Source organism: Miniopterus schreibersii (genome assembly GCF_964146895.1).
Source record: "Miniopterus schreibersii genome assembly, chromosome: 12".
Lineage (NCBI taxonomy): Eukaryota > Metazoa > Chordata > Mammalia > Chiroptera > Miniopteridae > Miniopterus > Miniopterus schreibersii.
This window is the reverse complement of record NC_138112.1, coordinates 65281606-65299596: the sequence shown is the minus strand read 5'-3', so window position 1 is coordinate 65299596 and position 17991 is coordinate 65281606. Positions and strand designations below refer to the sequence as shown.

The following is a 17991-nucleotide window of genomic DNA, read 5'->3' as shown; positions in this document are numbered from 1 at the left end:
TAATGCAAATATTGGCGAGCCTGAATCTGGCCACCATGGGCAGGCTGGGTGGGAGGGAGAGAGACTGAGTGTAGGAAAACTGGAGAGGAGGTTAGTGCTATTTTCTCCTGCATTCTAGGCATGAGGTAATGAGGAGATGGAGCAGGGAGGTGGGGGGGGGGGGAATGGAAAGGAAGGGGTGGATTGGGCTGGAGAGGGATCGGGTGAGTAGATACAGGAGATTAGAGAAGGGAGGAGTTAACTACATTTAGGCAGGGGGGAGAATGCAGAATATGGGTACACCCACAGAATGCAGGAGGTGAATGCGTTTTGTTTTTTTATGGGTGGGGGAGTCTTGGACAAGTCCCTTCCCATCTCTGGGCCTTGGTTTCCCCATCTGAGCATTGGACTGGATGGTCTTGACAGTCCCTCCCATTTCAGGATGTGTGACTGAAGGTTGTGAATCTGGGTGGTTGGAGAGGCTGGGGGGGGGGTTGTCTGTGCATATGAGATCCCTGTGGGTGGCTTCTGTGTGGGGTCGTGTTTGAGGGGTGGCATGTGCATGTCAGAATTGGGGGTGCATCTGCCTCTTTGTGGGACCCATGGGTGCCGGTGTGCCTGCACGTGCTCTGTAGCTCTGCTCTGTGGGAATGTGTGTGAGAGCGTGCGAGCGTGGGTGTGCACGTGATGGGCGTCTGTGGGTCTGTCTGGGTCGGTGGGGGTGATGGTGGGGGAAAGTGGCATCGCTGTAGGCTTCTTCCCGAGGCTCACACACTCCTCTTGCTTTCACTGTTTCTGAAATAGCATCTGGACCGAAGGCCCATGAATATTTCACAACGATAATTCTGTGACCTGGACAGCCTGCTGCTGATTTACCAGCATCCTCCCTCCCCCTGCCCAGGCCCCGGCAGCCCCTCCTCCATCAGAGCTCTTGCCTGGCTGCTCCCACACCCCAACCCCCCATTAGGCTCTGCAAAGACAGCCTGACACAGGCCCCAGTGAGACCCAAGCCTCAGAGGCCCCCTGCTTCCTGACTAGGGGGTTGCTCTCATTATCTCCACCCTCTTCCCCAAAGGCCACCTGTCCCAGGCCTGAGATGTAGATGCCCCCCCCCCCATTGCCCCCTCTACTTCTCACCATCCTGATTTGCCTGGCCAGAGTCACAGAGTCTCAGCATCCCTCCCCCATGAACCTGGCACCTAGGTCCCCTCTCCATTTCCACCTCCCAAGTTAGACTCTTAACCCTAAATTTAAGCCATCAAACATCTCCCCAACTGCTTCTGTCTGATGGGACTCAACCCTAACCTTCATCCTAGGTCCTTCTTAGCCCAGGCTCTTCCCTGACTCCAGCATCTCCTCCCCACACTGGGAAGATGAGGCTTCTGATCACACTTGAAGCCAGCAAGGAACCCCAACGTGGGATTCTTGTCTCTCTGGTCACCCTGGCCCCCTGGTCTCTCCGCTAACCTGGAGGACTGGATCTCTGACGTGACCCATCCCCGATTCTACCTTGCAGGAGCCAAGGGCAGGGTTGTTGGCAGGGTTGTCGGCAGGGTTGTGTATGGCTGTGCAGGCTGTGCACTGCACACGGCACTCAGCGAGGGGCAGGTGGGAGCGGAAATCCAGCCCGAGGCTCTGCCTGCCCAGTGCTTGCTCTGGCGTGTGCCTGGGTTCCCCTGAGCAAGAGGTGCCTTTTTCGGATTTCCCCAAAGCCCTGTTTGGGCTGGCTGTGACCCCGGGGGGGTATGTGACTCCTCCTCGCAGGGTGGGGTGGGAACTGGGAGGGAGTCAGCCAGGCTGGAGGCCTTGCCCAGGCTTACTCCTCGGGCTCCAGACAACACAGGGCCGGCTGTAGCTGCTTCTCCTGGACAGATGAGGAGCTGAGGTGCTGTCAGCACCCATCGTGGCCTGCCTGGGACTCCAGGGTCACCCCCTCTTCCTCAGGCTGCAGCTTCTTCTCCTGGGGGAGCAAGAAGCTCTTCAAGGGCACAATTGGCTCCCCTCTCTCTACTCCTCCTGGCCCCTGAAATCCCGATGGTTCTAAGCCCTCCTCCCACTTTTGAGGTCCTGAGCCAACAAACCTTACGGCAGAAGATAAAATAATAGAATTTTTTAATAAATTTGTTTTTTCCCCAAACAACTTCTGTTGAACTTCACCACACAGGGGCCCCGGTGGAGAGGAAAGCTCTCTCCGGGCACCCTAAAATGTGTCCCGGGTAGACGAAGGAGAAAAGTATTCCTCCAGTGCCGGGAGGCCGAGGGCGGCTAAGGGAAGCAGGGCCTGGGGCCGGCGCCCCCCTCCGCGGGCTCCTGGGGCTCCCCCGGAGCTTCCGAAGGCTCTGCTGGTGGAAGACGCGGCGCAGACAGGGTCCTCGGGAGTCCGCCGCGGACCGCGCAGCCCTGGGATGGGCCAGTTCGCGGTCGGGACCGGAGAGTCGGCTGCGCCACCAGCACAGCCCCGGGGCTGTCCTAAGCCAGCGTCCTCGGGGCAGGGAGAGGTGGCCCGGCCAGGGCAGAGGGGCGCGGCGCGGGGGGGCACAGGGCCGGGCCGGAGCTGCGGCGGCGGGGACGGGCGGGCCGCGGGCTCTGCAGTCTCGGCGCCGCGGTCAGAGGTGATGGGGCGCCAGGAGCAGGAGGCAGAGCAGCGGGGCGGGGGGCCCGGCCGAGAGCGCGCGGCCGCGGGAGTCCGGCGGCGCCTGGCAGGCGGCGCCCGGGCAGGTCTGCTCCCCTCGCTGGTCCTCGCCCCCGTAGCCCCCCCAGTAGTCGTCCTCCGTGGGCGCGTCGCCGCCCTGGCGCCCGCGCGGGTCCTCGGCCGGCAGGTCGCGGTAGAGCGTGGAGGGGTCGGCGGGGGGCGCGCCGGCCTCGGCCACGCCGTACAGGTGGTTGGAGGAGCTGTTGCCGCGGGCGCGGCTGCCGGGCCGCGTGGGCGCGGGCGGCGGGCACGCCTGGAAGTCGGCCTCGCGGAGCGCGCGCAGGTCGCGGCCCCGGCGCTCGGGCGGCGAGGCGCAGGTCACGTCGGAGCTGGAGACGCGCGCGCGCTGGAACCAGGCCCAGAGCGGCCGCGCGCGGCAGTCGCAGGCCCAGGGGTTGGCGTTGAGCCGCAGGAACTCGAGCGCCGGCAGGTCGGCCAGCGCCTCGCCGGGCAGCGAGGCCAGGCTGTTGTTGAACAGGTAGAGGATGGTGAGGCGGCCGAGGCCGCGGAAGGCCGCGCGGTGCACGCCCTGCAGCCGGTTCCCGTGCAGCAGCAGCCGGTCCAGGCCGCCCAGGCCGCGGAACACGTGCTCCGTCAGCAGGCGCAGGCGGTTCCCGTGCAGGAACAGGTGGCTCAGGTTGGCCAGGTCCGCGAACAGGTCATCCTGGGGGGGGGGGGGGCTCTGAGACGGGGCGCATCTCCCCTGCCCCGAGGTGGGGAGGAAGGGGAGCGCGCCCGACCTCTCCGTTCGGGGTCCTGGGTTTGAATCCGGCCTCCTCTAACCTCTAACCTCTAACCTATGGGAGGCGAACAGTTGAGGCCAGGGGTTCACAGTCCCCGCGATCCCTCAGGCCTCGGGGTCTGTGAGGTAGCAGGTGGGGCCTGAGAGCCTGCCTGTCCTTCCGACTTCCCAGGCCGGTCAGAGGCCCACGCTGGGAGGAGGAGCGGCCCGCCCTCCCGGCCTCCAGCCCGGGTCTCTCCTAACCGACTGTGCCACCTTGGGCAAGCCTGGGCATCTCTATGCCCCAGGCTCTTCACCTGGAAGACGTGGAGATTAAACGGAGCCACGTGCATGAAGGTGCTTAGAACAGGGTTGCCACGTGGAAGGCATTCTAGGAGTTGGCCCTTATGGTTAACTTGGCCAAGCTGGTCGGTAATCTCTCTACACCTGTTGCCTCATCTGTGAAATGGGGATGAGCGGACCTCCTCATGGGTTTGTTCTGAGGATTAAAGAAGATGATCCACATAAAGATCAGATGGTGAAGTGCTGGGCACAGTGCCTGGCACACCGGTGTCCAGCCTGGTGATGAAGCCCACAGGCTCAGGAGTCACAGCCCCTGGTGCCAACCCAGCTTGCCCTCTTCCCAGCTACGTTACTTTGGGCAAGTTAGTTAGCCCCCTAGAGCCTCCTGTTGCTCAGTCTGTGTAACTTGGGGGAACACCCCCACCCCCAGCAGGCTGAGGGAGGGTTAGATGATATCACACTGTAAGGATACAGTACCTGGTAGGCCACCATGGAGAAATGATGGTTATTCTGACAGTAGGGCCTCAGTTAGATGACTGACATCCCTTTTCCTCTAACAGAGGAGCTCACTAGGGTCCAAAAGTTCTGCTACTAGGCTAAGATATTAAAGAGACCAGGTGTCCCCCTCCTAACCCCAGAGCAGCAGGGGAGGGGAAGGAAGGCTGCTGCCTGATATCCTACATCACTGAATGGGCTCTGAGTCCCTTAGAAGGCCTATCCCACTTGTCTGGGGCTGGGGAGCGCCCAAATCAGGCCGTGTTTGTGTAGAAAGGACCTTGGACTGTGGTTCAGAATGAACCGGCTGTGGGTGTGGGGGAGGGAGAGTGGATATGCTCCATGGGTGGGAAGGGGCAGGGGCTGGATTCTGCATTTTAACCAGCTCACTAAGGTATTGGTGATGAGCAGCTCCAGGGTCCACCAGCCCAGCCCACTTTTTACAGAGAAGAGCACTGAGACCCTGAGAGATGGAGGGCTTGCCAGAGAGGGGACCAGAGCCCCTGACTGAGGTCCTCCCTCAGTGATGCAGGATATCACTGTGGTCAGCAGGCCCAGGAGGTCTGGTTCTCAGGGACACAAGCATCCTCTATGCTCAAGCCAGTGCACCCTTGGGGGTCTGTTTCCTGGCTGTGGCTCTCCCACCCTTCCTTGTCTGGGGGGATGAAACCCCTACCCCACCCAGGAGCCTGGTCAAAGGCTCTCAGGTGGGGGGAGGGCCTTGACTCCCAGCCCACACCCACAGCCTCCACCTTCCTGTGCTCCTGCGTGTTCTCGCCCCCTCCCATCTGGCTTCCGCCCTCTCCGCTACAGGAACTGAGCCTGCCAAGAACCCTCCTCTTGGCCACATTGAGATCCGTCCCCCTCAACCTTCTCGGCTGCCTCTGACACCAGCATTCTCCACTCCCTGCACCACCCCCATGCTCAGCTCAGGTCTCCAGTGGGCTCCTTGGGCCTCTGTGGCCTTGGGCTGGCCCAATCTGGCCTGGCACCCTTGCCTTCTTTCCGGCCCACCCAGGGAGTGGGCTCTGAGTCCCTTCCACTCAAACACCTAGTTAGGGTTTCTCTTCTTTATGGAGTGTCATTAAGAGTGGGGCACACCCAGAGATACCTGGTCAGAGGATCACTGTGGGGTGTGGGGGACAGAAGGAGCACAGGTAATGGAGCTGTGGCGTGGGAAGGTTAGGAAGGGAAGAGTAAAGGTTCAGAGCGAGCCCCTAGGGCACTGAGGCACCTTTAGCCCACAGCCCCAGTTTTGGGGCTGCAAAATTCCTTGGTTCCAACCTCCTCTCCTTCCTCTTTTCTTCTCTGCAGAGGTCCTACCCCTTCCCTCTCGGAGCCTCAGCCTGGGGGTCCATTTCCCTTCCCCCCATCCAAGCTGTTGCCAAATCCTGCTGCCACTTCCTCGGCTGCAGCTCTCAAATCCGGTCCTTCTCTCTCCACCATTAAAACCGTTCTCTGTGCATTAATAAGCTCTTGACTTTCACAGCCCTCGCCCTCCCCCACCACCCTCACAATCGCCCCCTCCCTCTGGGCTGAGAGCGGCTGCTAAAGTCATCTTCCATTTCCAAAACCACATTTCCCTCACTTCCCCCAGCCAGTTCACAGCTCTCTGCATCCATATGGAATCTCTATGAGGCCTCCCTGCCCCCCTTCTCCGGACAGCATCCTGTTCTTAACCTTGCCTCCTGCCAACCCCCAAGCTCCAGGCTCTGGCACTAAGCTGAGCTGTGTGACCTTGGGCAGTTCCAGGTACCTCTCTGAGTCTTGGTTTTTTATCTGTGAAACAAGGGACTTGAGATCGTTGGTCATTAAGATCCATCCGCATCTGATATTTATGAGTGAGTGAATCCTGGAATGTACCTCGTTCATTCAACAAAGCTGTACTGAGTGTCTACCCTGTGCCAGGCCCCCCCACTCACAGTGTTCACCAGTCTATGCCTGGTGCCATTGTCACAGTCCGCGTCAGCATTGGCAAGCAGCTGACTTTCTGAGCTTTAACTATGGGCCAAGCTCTATGCCACACACGTCCCATGTAGTAACCTGATCATCATGACCCTAGGAAGCAGATAACGCTATTACCCCCTTTCAGAGATTAGGGAAGGGAGGCTCAGAGAGGCAAGCCTAGGGTTCAGCAGCTAATATGTAGTGAAACATGGACATGCAACTCTGTAGACAGGGCTCTGAACAGCTGCACTTGAGTCAGACAGACCTGGGTGAATTCTAGGCTGTGCCCTTTACTATCAGGTGACCTTGGAGTGGTGTCTTCACTTCACTGAGCCTCAGTGTCCTTAGCTGTCAAATGGGGGGAATGATGCTTACTCTGAACCAGACACAGTGCTGAGCTCTCTTCAAGTAGCATCTCCTTGAACCCCTCACCATAAACCCTGAGGCACAAGGCATCTCCCCATGGTACCGATGGGGCCATTCAGGCTTACAGTGGTGAAGTAACTTGCCCAAAGCCACAGAGCAAACCGGAGGTGGGGCTGGCGTTCAAGCTCAGATGTGCCTGAGTACGGAGACTGCTCTTATGTGCCCTGCAGGCTGCTGTGATGATTGAAAGGGAGAATGGATATCATCATCGGGTTCCATTCAAGTAGGAAAGACTCGAAGAGGGCACTGGCACTGCTTTTGTTAGCTCCTGAAGCCTGGCAGGTAGGAGATGCTCAAACATATCTGTCAGTGAATGAGCCCACTTGGCACAGTACCTGGCACATAGAAGACAGCCTGTGAGAACCTCCAGCCCACCCCCATTGCCATTTCCACCTTGCTCATCCTTAAAAGCTGTGATCTTGCCTCCTCCAGCCCCATCACGGGTCTCACCCAGATTCTGTGGACGTCACCCAGCCCACGTTTCCTCCCCTGCCTGTGGCATCTCCCAGCCTCGTTCCTCCAGGAAGTTCACAGGCAGAGGACGTCTCTTTCTTTCTCCTCTGTAAAGGACCAGGTGTGAAGCTGCCTCCTTCCCACGGTGCCCGGGCCATTCATGCCAGGGGCGTGCAGAACCAACACTTCCTATTTCCGGAGACCCCAGCATCCACTCAAGATGCCCTTTGCCCAGGTCTTTGCTGTCCCCAGGCCCTGGCCTGAGAGTCAGTGGAGGACCAGGTTCTAATGACAGGATTTACTCAGCACTGAACTATGTGCTGTAGATACAGACTCATTTACTCTGAGCAGCCATTCTTTGTGGAAGGTATTATTTATTATTTCCACTTTAAAGATGAGGAAACTGAGGTTCAGAGAGGAGAGGCGTCATGCCTAAAGTTAAATAAGTGAGAAAATAGCAGAGCAGGGATTCAAACTCAGGCCCTCTGACCCCAGATTTCTCATCGTGAACAGCTAATAAATATTGAGAAGGAGGGCAGGGTTTCAGGGGCAGTGCCTGAGTGTAGCCCTGTGCTAGTCGATCGTATTGCCATGTTCTAGATGAGAAAATGGAGATTGAACGAGGTTTAGTGATTTGTTGAAAGTCATATAGGAGTCAGGATTTGAACCTACGTCTGGTAGACTCTAACGTGGGCGCCTTCAGAAATGAGCCCACGCTGCTGTTCAGGGTAGCACCCCGCGCCGTCCAGACAGACCCTAGTGGAGAGGTCTAATGATAAAAATGGCCCGAAATGTCAGCCCACGAAAGCTCAACTACCACCAGCTCTGTCCAGTTGGGTGGCCTCAGGAACTTCATTCTGTGTCCCTCCTGCCCCTACCTGTCCCTACTGCCAGGCTGTCGTGAGGTTAAACCTGCTGGTGAGGCCATGTGAGCCCCTGGCCATAATGGCAATATTTCAAGAGACTCATGTGCAGAGGCCTTTTATCTACAAAGTCTTGGGACCCTCGGCCTCAGTTTCCTCATCTGTGGGGAGGTGCGAGTATCTCCCGACACGGCTGCAGAAATGAGGTGAGGTGGCTGAGCGTGCTTAGGAAACCGTGAGGTGCTAGGCAAGTTTAAGAAGGAAAGAAAAGAGAGGGAGTATTCTGGGACCCACCCATGGCCTCAGCATCCTTGAAATTCACCCAGATCTCCAGGATGAGGTCCAAGATGGGCCATTCCGCCGAGATCAATGTTAAATGAGGCTTGCCTCTCTTTTAAAATAGCATTTTAACAAGCATTTCTATAGTGCTTATCATATGCCAAACACTATTCTAAGTGCTTTACACATTATTCATGTTCTTACACTTACGAAATCCCCAGGAAGTGGGTGCTGGTGCTACCCCCATTTTACATATGGAAAAACTGAGGCTTGGGGGGATTTAAACACGTCACATATTTGTAAATGGCAGAGTTGATACCCAAAAGGTCCTTAGCATAGTGCCCGATACATAGTGTGTCCACTAAGTGGTACTGGGTGCTATTATCATTACTGATGCCGTCATAAAAACCACGACATATTTTCCAGCATACTCTGGATAGCAGTCCCCACCTGATTCACGGTTTTGCTTTCCACGGTTTCAGTTATCCGCGGTCAACCATGGTCCAAAAATATTAAATAGGAAATTCCAGAAATAAACAATTCATAAGTTTTAAATTGCATGCTGTTTAAATTAGCATGGTGAAATCTTGAACCATCCCACCCAGATGTGAATCATCCCTCAGTCCAGCGTCTCCATGCTGCGCACCCTCCCTGCCTGTGACATTTAGTAGCCGCCTCGGTTATCAGATCAAGTGTCCTGGTACCACAGTACTTAGGTTCAAGTCCCCCCTTATTTCATTTAATTATGGCCCCAAAGCCATTCACATAACTTTTATTACAGTATATTGTTATAATTTTATTATTAGCTATTGTTGTTAATCTCTTATGGTGCCTATTTTATAAATTAACTATCATAGGTGTGTATGCCTATAGTATATATAAGGTCCGGCACTATCTGTGGTTTTGGGCATCCACTGGGGGTCTTGGTCTGGATCTCCCACAGATGATAGGGGGGCTACCGTATTTTACGTCTGCCTTTCCCCCACCTACACTGCTATCTCTGTGAAGGCAGAGGTTTTGTCTGCTTTGTTAACTGCTGTATTCTCAGCACATAGTGGCCGCACAGACCATGCTGAATTATTATTGCTATCGTTGTTACTTTTATCAGCATCAGCCCTGACTGATTTTCAAATCAGCACATTGGTGACCAGTTAGGCACCAGCCCGGGTGGGAGGAGGACCGTCCAGGTCTGCATGGGGGGAAGGGAGAGAGTGGATGCTCCTGCCCCTTCCAGCCAGGGGCTGTGGGGCCCAGGGAGGGTTTTCTCCCCGAGTGGTTTGGGGGATGTGTTATTGCTTCCTGGGGAAATAGAATGGGAGGATTTGACTGTCAGACAGTCAGCTTAATAACAACAATAAACAATATTTAGATCAATAATAATAACAATAAATAGCAATTACTGTTATTCCTTCCGTTTTCAGGGCATCCATCTCCCAGCTACTTAACAGCTCTTTACCCGTTTTTTTCCTTTCTTCCCTTTCAGTGAGACAGCAGGTTTGGGGAGGAAAATCTAGAAAGGGTAGGGTTTCCCCTTGTCCCGTTACCCAGTGAGCTGGAGAGAGGTGGAACCTTCTGTGGAACACCAGAGGCCGTGGGAGAGGGTGGGGGGCAGAGAGCAGCCACGAAGACCTTCAGGCCTGGTGCCGGGGAAAGGCAGAGCCCCGAAGGCAGAGAAGGGGGAAAGGAGAGACCACAGAAAGAGGCACATACATCACCCAGGCAGACACGGAGGATGCGTGTGGAGTGGGCGCGTGAAGGGAGACAGACAGAAGACCAGAAGACAGATGGGGGAGGCAAGTTAGTGAGAGAGGCAGAGAGGAACAGAGTGGGGTAGACAAAGGAGACAGGCAGAGGCAGAAGGGGACACCCGGGGGGCGGGGGGTTAGGGGACTGAGAGGGAGAGGGTCAGCAAGGGGACCAAGCAGGTGCAGACAGACAACAGGAGGAAGACAGACGAGACAAAGTGGAGAAAGAAGAGCCCCTGGAAGAAGTGAGAAGGTCGTGCATAGGAAAGGGACAGACGTGGAGACGCCAGCAGGAAGGCGGCCTGCGGGGAGAGGAGGGACCGGCGGCGAGGAGCGCAGGGAAGGCGAGGGGAGCGCGCCGCGGGGTGGCTCGGCTCACCTGGAGGTGGAGCAGGCTGTTGTCCTGGAGGTAGAGGTACTGCAGGCTGACCAGGCCGCGGAAGATGCTGCTGGGCAGGCTGCTGAGCTGGCAGCGATACAGGTGCAGCGCCTGCAGCCGCTCCAGGCCGTGGAAGGTGTCGGGCTCCAGGGAGCGCAGGTGCCGGTTGTCCCCGAGGTCCAGCTCCTCCAGGGCCTGCAGGTGCCTGAAGGTGCCCGGGTAGATGGCAGAGAGGTTGTTGGAGAAGAGCCACAGGGTGAGCAGGTTGGGCCCGAAGGTGCCGGGCCGCAGCGTGCGGATGAGGTTGTTCTGGAGGAAGAGCCGCTGGGTGCTGGGCGGCAGGGACAGTGGCACCGAGGAGAAGTTGTTGGCCTGGCAGCTCACGGTGGGCGGGGACGAGTAGCAGGTGCAGAGCATGGGGCAGCTGGGGGCGGCGGGGGGCAGCGCCAGGAGCATCAGCAGCAGGCAGGCCGGGGCGGGACCTGCGGGGAGAGGGCAGGCCTTCCTGGGCAGGCTGCCAGGGCCGGTGCCCCCCGGGGCCAGTCCACCCCGCCAGGGGCCCGCAGCTCCGTGCTCCTAGGCGGGAGGGTTCTGGGTACAGGCAACCTGGTTGCAAGAGGCCCTGGCCACCTCCACATTTTGAGACTTGTGGTATATAAAAAAAATAAAGAAATGCCAAGAGGACCCTGTAGAAAGCACTGTGCTGTGTCGCAAGTGGTCTCACGAGTGGTCCTTTGCATTGTTTTCACTGTGGTGGGTTTGACTGTGTTAACTTGCAGGCTCCTCAACCTCAGTACTGAGAGTTGGGCCCATCACTCTCTGTTGTGGGGGACAGTTCTATATGGTGTCCTATTTAGGGTGTTTAGCAGCATCCCTGTCCTCTACCCACTAGATCCAGTAACACCTTCCCCCTGATTATGACAACCAAAATGTCTCCAGACATCACCAAATGTCTCCTGGGGAGCAGAGTCGCCCCCATTTGAGATGGGCTGGGACTAAATTGAGATCTCTGGTGAATCTAAAGCTGGTGGGAAATGGCCCTCTGGCTGACCTGGGGTCTGGCCTTGCTGAGCCCACTGGTGGCCACAGCCCTGCCTTCCAGCCGCTTTCATCTTCGAAGAACCTGAGTCCACACTGGAAGGGCCTCAGGGACCAGGGGGCAGTGGGTCTCTAACAGGGACCACCAGCCACCCCAACAGAATCCGCTGGAGGCGGTTTAGAAGAATGCAGCTTCCTCGGCCCTGCCTGTGCAGAATCAGAATTCCTGGGTGAGAGCCAGGGAATCTGCCCCTCACACCCCAGGCTCTTTTCATTTAAAGTCACTTAAAAATTCTTTATTTTTCAAAGTAACTTTTGAAGGTTGGATGTGGTCTACCCTTCTCATGATGCAGATGGAGACGCAGGTCTAGGGAGGCTCCAGGGCCTGGGGGCTAAAGGGGTGTCTAAGCCTCTGTGTTTCTGTACTGGGGTGGGGAGGTCCTCCACCTGTCCTCTGGCCTCCTGGCCCTCGCTGTAACTGATGAAGGTCTGGGAGGTAATTTGCATGACCTACACTCTTTATCATGACTCCCAGCTGACTCCTGGGGTCTCCTGGCAGGTCTGCCTGGGGAGAAGCGGAGCTTGCATCCAAAAGCCGGCACACATCCTCTGAACACCTTCCACCCACCCCCAGCAGTGTGCTAGGCCTGCAAAGGCCCAGGGGAGGAGGGCAGGGCCTGGGACCCAGAACCAAATCCCGGGGACACCCTGGGATTCAGAGACCCTGGGGAAGACGGAGGGGCCCATGGCTGTGCGTGATGCCTGGCCCCATGAGTACTTTGTGAATGCCTGTGTTTGAGCCGTGCCCACACTACGTGACCTGCTGTGGAGTCCCGTGTTTGGGTGGCGTTAGACATCACCGATGTGTGGCGCAGGCATCACCAAGGCCCCGTGAGCCTCCTCCCATGGGGGACACACAGGCAAGGGTGGGGAACCCCATGCCGACGTGTGGTGCTCCAGCTCCTCAACTTGGGGCCCCGCAGCGAGCGTCCCGGACCCTGCCCGTGTGTGTGCGAGTGCGCCCCGTGCGTGTGTGGGCTGGGTGTGATGTAATACTCAGTGACACAGCTCGGCTGTGCCTCTCGTTCACACCACCTCCGCGTTTCTCGGCCCTTCTCACCCCTCCCCCGTGCGGCGTTTCACGATTACTTTCTCCTGAGTTTCTCAGAGCCACGTGGGGTGGAGGAGCATGTCTCTCACCCCTCATCTGAACCTGGCAGGGGTGGGGTGCGGTAGTGGGTAGGGAACCTCGGGTGGTTTTCAGCAGAGCTGAGGTTGGGGGCTTAGAAGGGGAGATGCCACAGCTGGAAAGGTTCCCCAGGTTCATCTGGTCCAAGCTCTTGTTCTAATGAGGTCATAACTGGGGTTCAGAGAAGGCGAGCGACTTGCCCAAGGTCACACAGCAAAGTGGCCAGCAGGCCAAGGACCAGAAAGGAGTCTCCTGATGCCTGGCCAGGGCACTTCCCTTCCTGGCAGAGTCGCCCTATGAGCTTGCTTCCCCAAGGACTTGACACCAGAGAAAGCTAAAGCCTTCTCTGATCCCTTAATCCCATCCCTTAGCCACAAGCTCCCAGGACTGTGAGCTCTGAGGACTGCCAGCCCTAGGAGAGACTGGAGCTGTCCCCCAGCCTCCAGGGTTAACTGGTACCTCAGGAGAGACAGAGGAAAGGATGTGCTATCCCAGGGGGCTCCAGAGTCAGGGGCCACTCCCTGGTACCAGGGTCTCTTCCTGGAGGCTGAGCTCAGCAGCTCGGCAGGAGCCAGCATCCCTCTCCCCACAACTCTCTGGCCCCCACTTGCCCACACAAGGGGCTCCTCCCTTCTTGCCCCACACCCCTTCCCTCTTGTCTGCATATCTCCCCCATCATGGCCATCTCCCCAAGCCTGAACCATTACCTGGCAGGCTCTTTGAGGAGGGGCCTTGAGCAGGGTCCCTCCACGACAGCTGCTTTGTAACAGTGACTCTGTTGCCATTTCTGGCCATCACCGCCATGCAAAGCAGCTGTAACCCAAGGAGCCTCATCCATAATTCAGGCTGCAGCTCTCACTGGAGGCTAGGAGGAGGGAGAGGTGGGGGGCACTGGGTTTCTCTGCCCCCAGGCCTGGCTAGAATGCTCCTGGGCGGGGGGCTGGTGAGCTGTTCCTTTCTCCCCCTTTGCTGCCCTCCTGTCCCTGCCCAGGGTGCACCCCTTTCCTTCTCACATAGGTCCCCTCCCCACCCCATGTCTCTCAGGGCTCTTTACCACCACTCCTCCCTTCAGGCCTGCGACCTCTGCTCTCTCCAGGACCACAGTTCCAGCCCTCAGTTTGTGAATCCCTGGCAAAGACTGGGGCAAGGCGCACAGAGCGTCAGAGCTGGAAGAAGGGCCCCTCAGCGGCCATCAGAGCCAACCCCTTATTTCCCAGGTAACACCACTGAAGGCTGGAGAGGGGAAGGCTCAGCTTCTGAGTGAGCAGCCCAGGCCTCCTGACCCGAATCTCTGACAGTCGCCTTCAACACCTTTCTTGAAGTCTTCATGTCATCACCCCCCTCCTCTATGGGCTGAGGAAAGCCCATAGTGTCCCACCCTCTGCTCTCCCATCCTCTCTCCGTTTCTCCATTTTTCTAAAGTCTGCAGGTAATGGCTAGAGTTCAGGGGGGTGTAGAGCAGGGACTGGCAGAAGTCATCTGTTATCAAGCACCTACTGTGTGCCAGGCACTGTATTTATATGCATAGAATACAACATAACCCCTGTGCGATCAATATAGTGGCCCCCAGTTTGCAGAAGGGGAGGGGAAGGCGCAGAAACAGGAAATGAGTTCCTCAGGTCACGCAGCTGGTACAGGTGGGACCCAGAATGGACAAGCGCAAGTCTGAAGGGGCCTCTGGCCTTTCTTCTGGAGACCTCATGTCACCCGGGGAAACGGCCCCTGAGTGTGAGAGATGCTGCCCTTGAGGTAAAGGGATGACCGAAGTTGTGCTCAGGTGCCCAGAGCTGGGCTAACCAGGATGTTGGGTCTGTTTGGCTGTTCAGGGTCAAGGCAGAGAAGGAATCCAGGCTCTCTCTTCAGCTTTCCTCTCCTGGGCTCCAGGTTGGGGCTACTTTAGGGGGAGGCTGTTGGAAGTCAAGGAGAGATGACCAGTGCCCAGAAGATATGGCCAGAACTGACCGGAGGAGGGATGGAGAGAGGCATGAACATGGTGCCAATCCTGGAAGGCTGAGGTGCCCAGAGCCAAAAAGCATCCATTCATTGAGGTCCACTGTCAAGGATTCAGCCGTCACCCTGGATTACCAAGGCTCGGAAACAAAGTTCTCAGTCTTGGGGCCCCCCTTTGGTTCAGAGGCCCCAGTGAAAGGAAACACCTGAAGAGGAGGCAGGTGGACCCAGAGGAGAGGGCAGGAGCCAGGGCACTGACCCACAGGGCAGAGAGGCTGGTGCAGAGTGGCCCCAGGAATAGTGCTCCCTGGGGAGGCAGTCAAGGCCTCTGACTCTGATGGAGGGCCCCAGGGTCCCAGAGAGAAGCAACAGCTCCACACAGAAAAGGCTGGGGAGGGGCCGGGGCCTGTGGGCAGGTGCCGAGGGGCAGGGGCTGAGGAGATGGGAGCCAGGAGCAGGATGGAGGTGGTGGCAGTGCCAGTGACGCAGGGGCCTGGGGAGGCACTGACGCTTGGACGGAGGTTGAGGCTGCTGCAAACAGCTTCTCACTCTGCCAGAATGTAACACCCCAAAATAAGCAGTCACCGTGGTGGCGCGTCCGCCGGATCCGACGTGAGGCCCAGAGATATAAATGGCAGCCTGGAGCCAGCCAGGGTGCCCACCCTTGGAGGCTGCCCCTCCACTCGAATGCCTCCCCCTCGCTCCCTCACAGCCGCCCCCGAAGCCCTGAGCTCTGAGGCCCCGGGCAGGCCCACCGACCACTCCCTGAAAGAAGGGATCTGACAGCAGGCGCTTTGGGAATGGAGGGCTTCCCACGTGGAAGTGGTTACCAGAAGCCTCTTTGTCTCATCCCTGGCAACACCCCCACCCACCCCTCCATCTCTTCCAGTCCTTTCCCTGCGCCTCCCTTCCCTTCCCTTCCCTTCCAGCCCCATCCCCGCCCTGGCACCGACTCCCAGACCCTCTCCCATCTGCCCTTCCCGCCGTCCCCAACGCAGCGCTCGTCCTGGACCCCGTCCCGTCCCCGAGGCTCCATCTCCACCCTCCTCTGGCTCCTGGTCTCCCACCTCCCCTCCTTCCAGGTCCCCAGGGTCCCAGGCTCTCACCTCGCCGCACCCCCGATCTGGGCGCCTGTCCCTAGTCCTCTCCTGGCCCCTCCCCTAACCGGTGTCCCTCCTCCCCGGCCCTGGGTCCCAGCCGGGGTCCCGCTGGCCGCGCGCCCGCGTCTAACCGGGACTCGGCCTCCCCCCGCCTCGCTCCCCGCCGACCCCCGCCCCGCCCCGCCCCCGCCCCCGCCCCGGCCCGCACCCTTGGCTGTCACTCCGTCCACGGAGCTGTCCCCTGTCCAGCGCCCACCGCCTGTCCTTCGGGGGGGCACCTGGATCTCCCTGTGCGCCCCCGTCCTCGCACAGCCCCCTGCCCACAGCCCTTGGCCTCTCAGGTGACTGGAAAGTGCTGAGGCGCCGGCGCGGGAGTTGCTGAGTCGGCGCTTCCCCAGCCGGCCCGAGTCCTCCGCGTCCCCAGGAGCAGGTGGAGCCGGGACAGCGGAGCCCGAGCCTCCCTGCCCCCTCCGGGCCCGGTCCTCCTGGCCCTGCGTCCCCCACGGTCACGAGCGCCCCGCTCACCCCCGAAAGCTCGGAGCGGGGCGCGCTCCCCCAGCCGGCAGCCCTGGGGGCGGGGCCCGGGCCGAGGCTCTCCCCCCGCCAGGCCACCCCCCCGCAGCGGCGCCCCCTCGAGCCCGGGGGGCGGGGGCGCCCGGCTCCCCTCGCCGGGTGTCCTCCGACCTCCGGCGGGCGCGGGTCCCTACCTTGCAGCAGGCGCCTGAGCCCGGGCAGCATCTTGTCTCGACGCTCGGGGGAGGGAGCGGCGGCGGGGGGCGCTCGGCGGGGACTCCGCGGGGCTCCGGGGGGCCCGGGAGTCCCCGGGCGGTGAGGCCGGGCGCGGCGCTCTACCCTGCGCCCCCCGGGCAGCGGGTCTGGGGAGGAGCCATCTGCCCCGACGGGACGGGGCAGGGCGCGACGGGGTGGGGAGGCCCGGAGCCGGCCGTCGGAGCGCGGTGCCGGCGCCCCCAGCAGCGCAGGCTGCGCGCCGGTCCGTGAGCCGCGGGTCCGTGCGCCCCGGCTGCGAGCCGAGGGAGAGTGGGGACGGCGAGGATGCGCTTCCCAACCACCCCCACTCCTCCCCGCACTCGCTGGCTCCTCCCTCGCTTCCTAGCTCGCCGACTTAACCCTTTCCAGGCCACTAGGAGGCGGGAGCGGCTCTCCAGGCCCCTCCATCCCGGACCCCTCCCCTCCAGGGGGGACCCCGAGGACAGTGTTCCGTCGCCTTCTCAGCACCACACTGCCAGAGAAATCCCTTGGTGGGGGGCAGGGGGGCGTGTAGTAGTGTGTGGGAGCCCCATGGACTTGTCCAGTTCCCCCCTCCCAATTTTCCCGGAGGAGACGGGTTCCTGGGGCACCTCCCCCTCCTCGTGGCGTCCCTAGTGCCAAGGTTCGGGCCTCCACCATTTCTCTCCCCGGGGAGCTCTCCAAGGCTCCACCTTTCCCTTCCTCTCCTGGATCCCAAGCCCCGAGAGTGTGCGACTGTATAAAAATAGTATAGGCGAGAGTTTGTGTGTGCAAGATCGAGCGCAGAGCAGCGCGCCAGCCCAGGGGCGCTCGGGCAGGTGTGGCTCTGAGCGCTCGCGCGCTACCTCTCATGCGGGCGCAGGGAAGCGGGGGGCACGTAAGTGTGCCAACGGGTGAGCCGTGTAGTGCCCGCCGCGTGCGTGCGCGCGCCGGTGGGAAACGTGAGGCTGTTTGAGTTTGGCCGAGCGAACTTGGGGATGGGTGGCCAGGCTGCCCGGGTGTGTGTATGCCTCTTGGTGCATTTGCCAGCGGGATGCAAGTTTGGGTGCGCGCGTGGGTGCATTTTCATGCGCATGTTTGATGTATCCTAAATGGGGGGATAGGAGAGGGCTCAAGCGTGGAGAGAGGGGCGTTGGCTTCACGCGAGCTGCTCCTACTGTCCTTTAGAGAGAGGTGCGTCCTGATGCCATCGGGGCCCCTCGTGGCCGCCTTCGGGGAGATACCAGACGGCCAGTGGTCCAACCGTTTGCTGGCAAAGGCGGCAGTGCCGATCACCCTGGCCTTGACGCGGCCAGCGGACCCGGCCCCCGGCCCCTGGAGGCCGTTCCGGTGCGGGACAGGCGCGGGGCCTCGGGGGAACCGCTTCGGGGGCCGTGACCAGCGGGCGCGTACCAACGGGCCTGTGCCAGAGCCATCTGCGCGCAGCCCAGCCGGGCCCGCGGGAACGCGGGAACCCCCAGGGCCCCTCCCCGGAGCAAAGGAAAGGAACCCCTCGCCCCGCCGCCTCTGTCCGGCCCGTCCTCTCCTGAGTCCCGCGCAGAGCCCGGCACACAGTCGGCGCTGTGTAAATGCCGGTCTCACTTCCCCGCTCCCTCTCTGCTCCACCCGCAGTTCCGTTCTCCCCTTGTTCTCACGCGATTCTTCCCATTTCCCCCCCACTCTTACTCATATTTCATGGCCTGCGT

General features: G+C 59.7%; 1 protein-coding gene across 1 annotated transcript; it reads right to left on the bottom strand.

Moving 5' to 3' along the window:
* Nucleotides 1–2585: 2585 nt before the first annotated feature.
* Nucleotides 2586–16297, bottom strand: RTN4RL2 (reticulon 4 receptor like 2; the record flags this gene model as incomplete). The annotated part of the gene is made up of 3 exons (XM_081155314.1): nt 2586–3335; nt 10283–10764; nt 16267–16297. 3 exons carry the CDS (start codon nt 16295–16297, stop codon nt 2586–2588), a joined length of 1263 nt encoding a protein of 420 aa, XP_081011440.1.
* Between the last annotated feature and the right edge of the window lie 1694 nt (nt 16298–17991).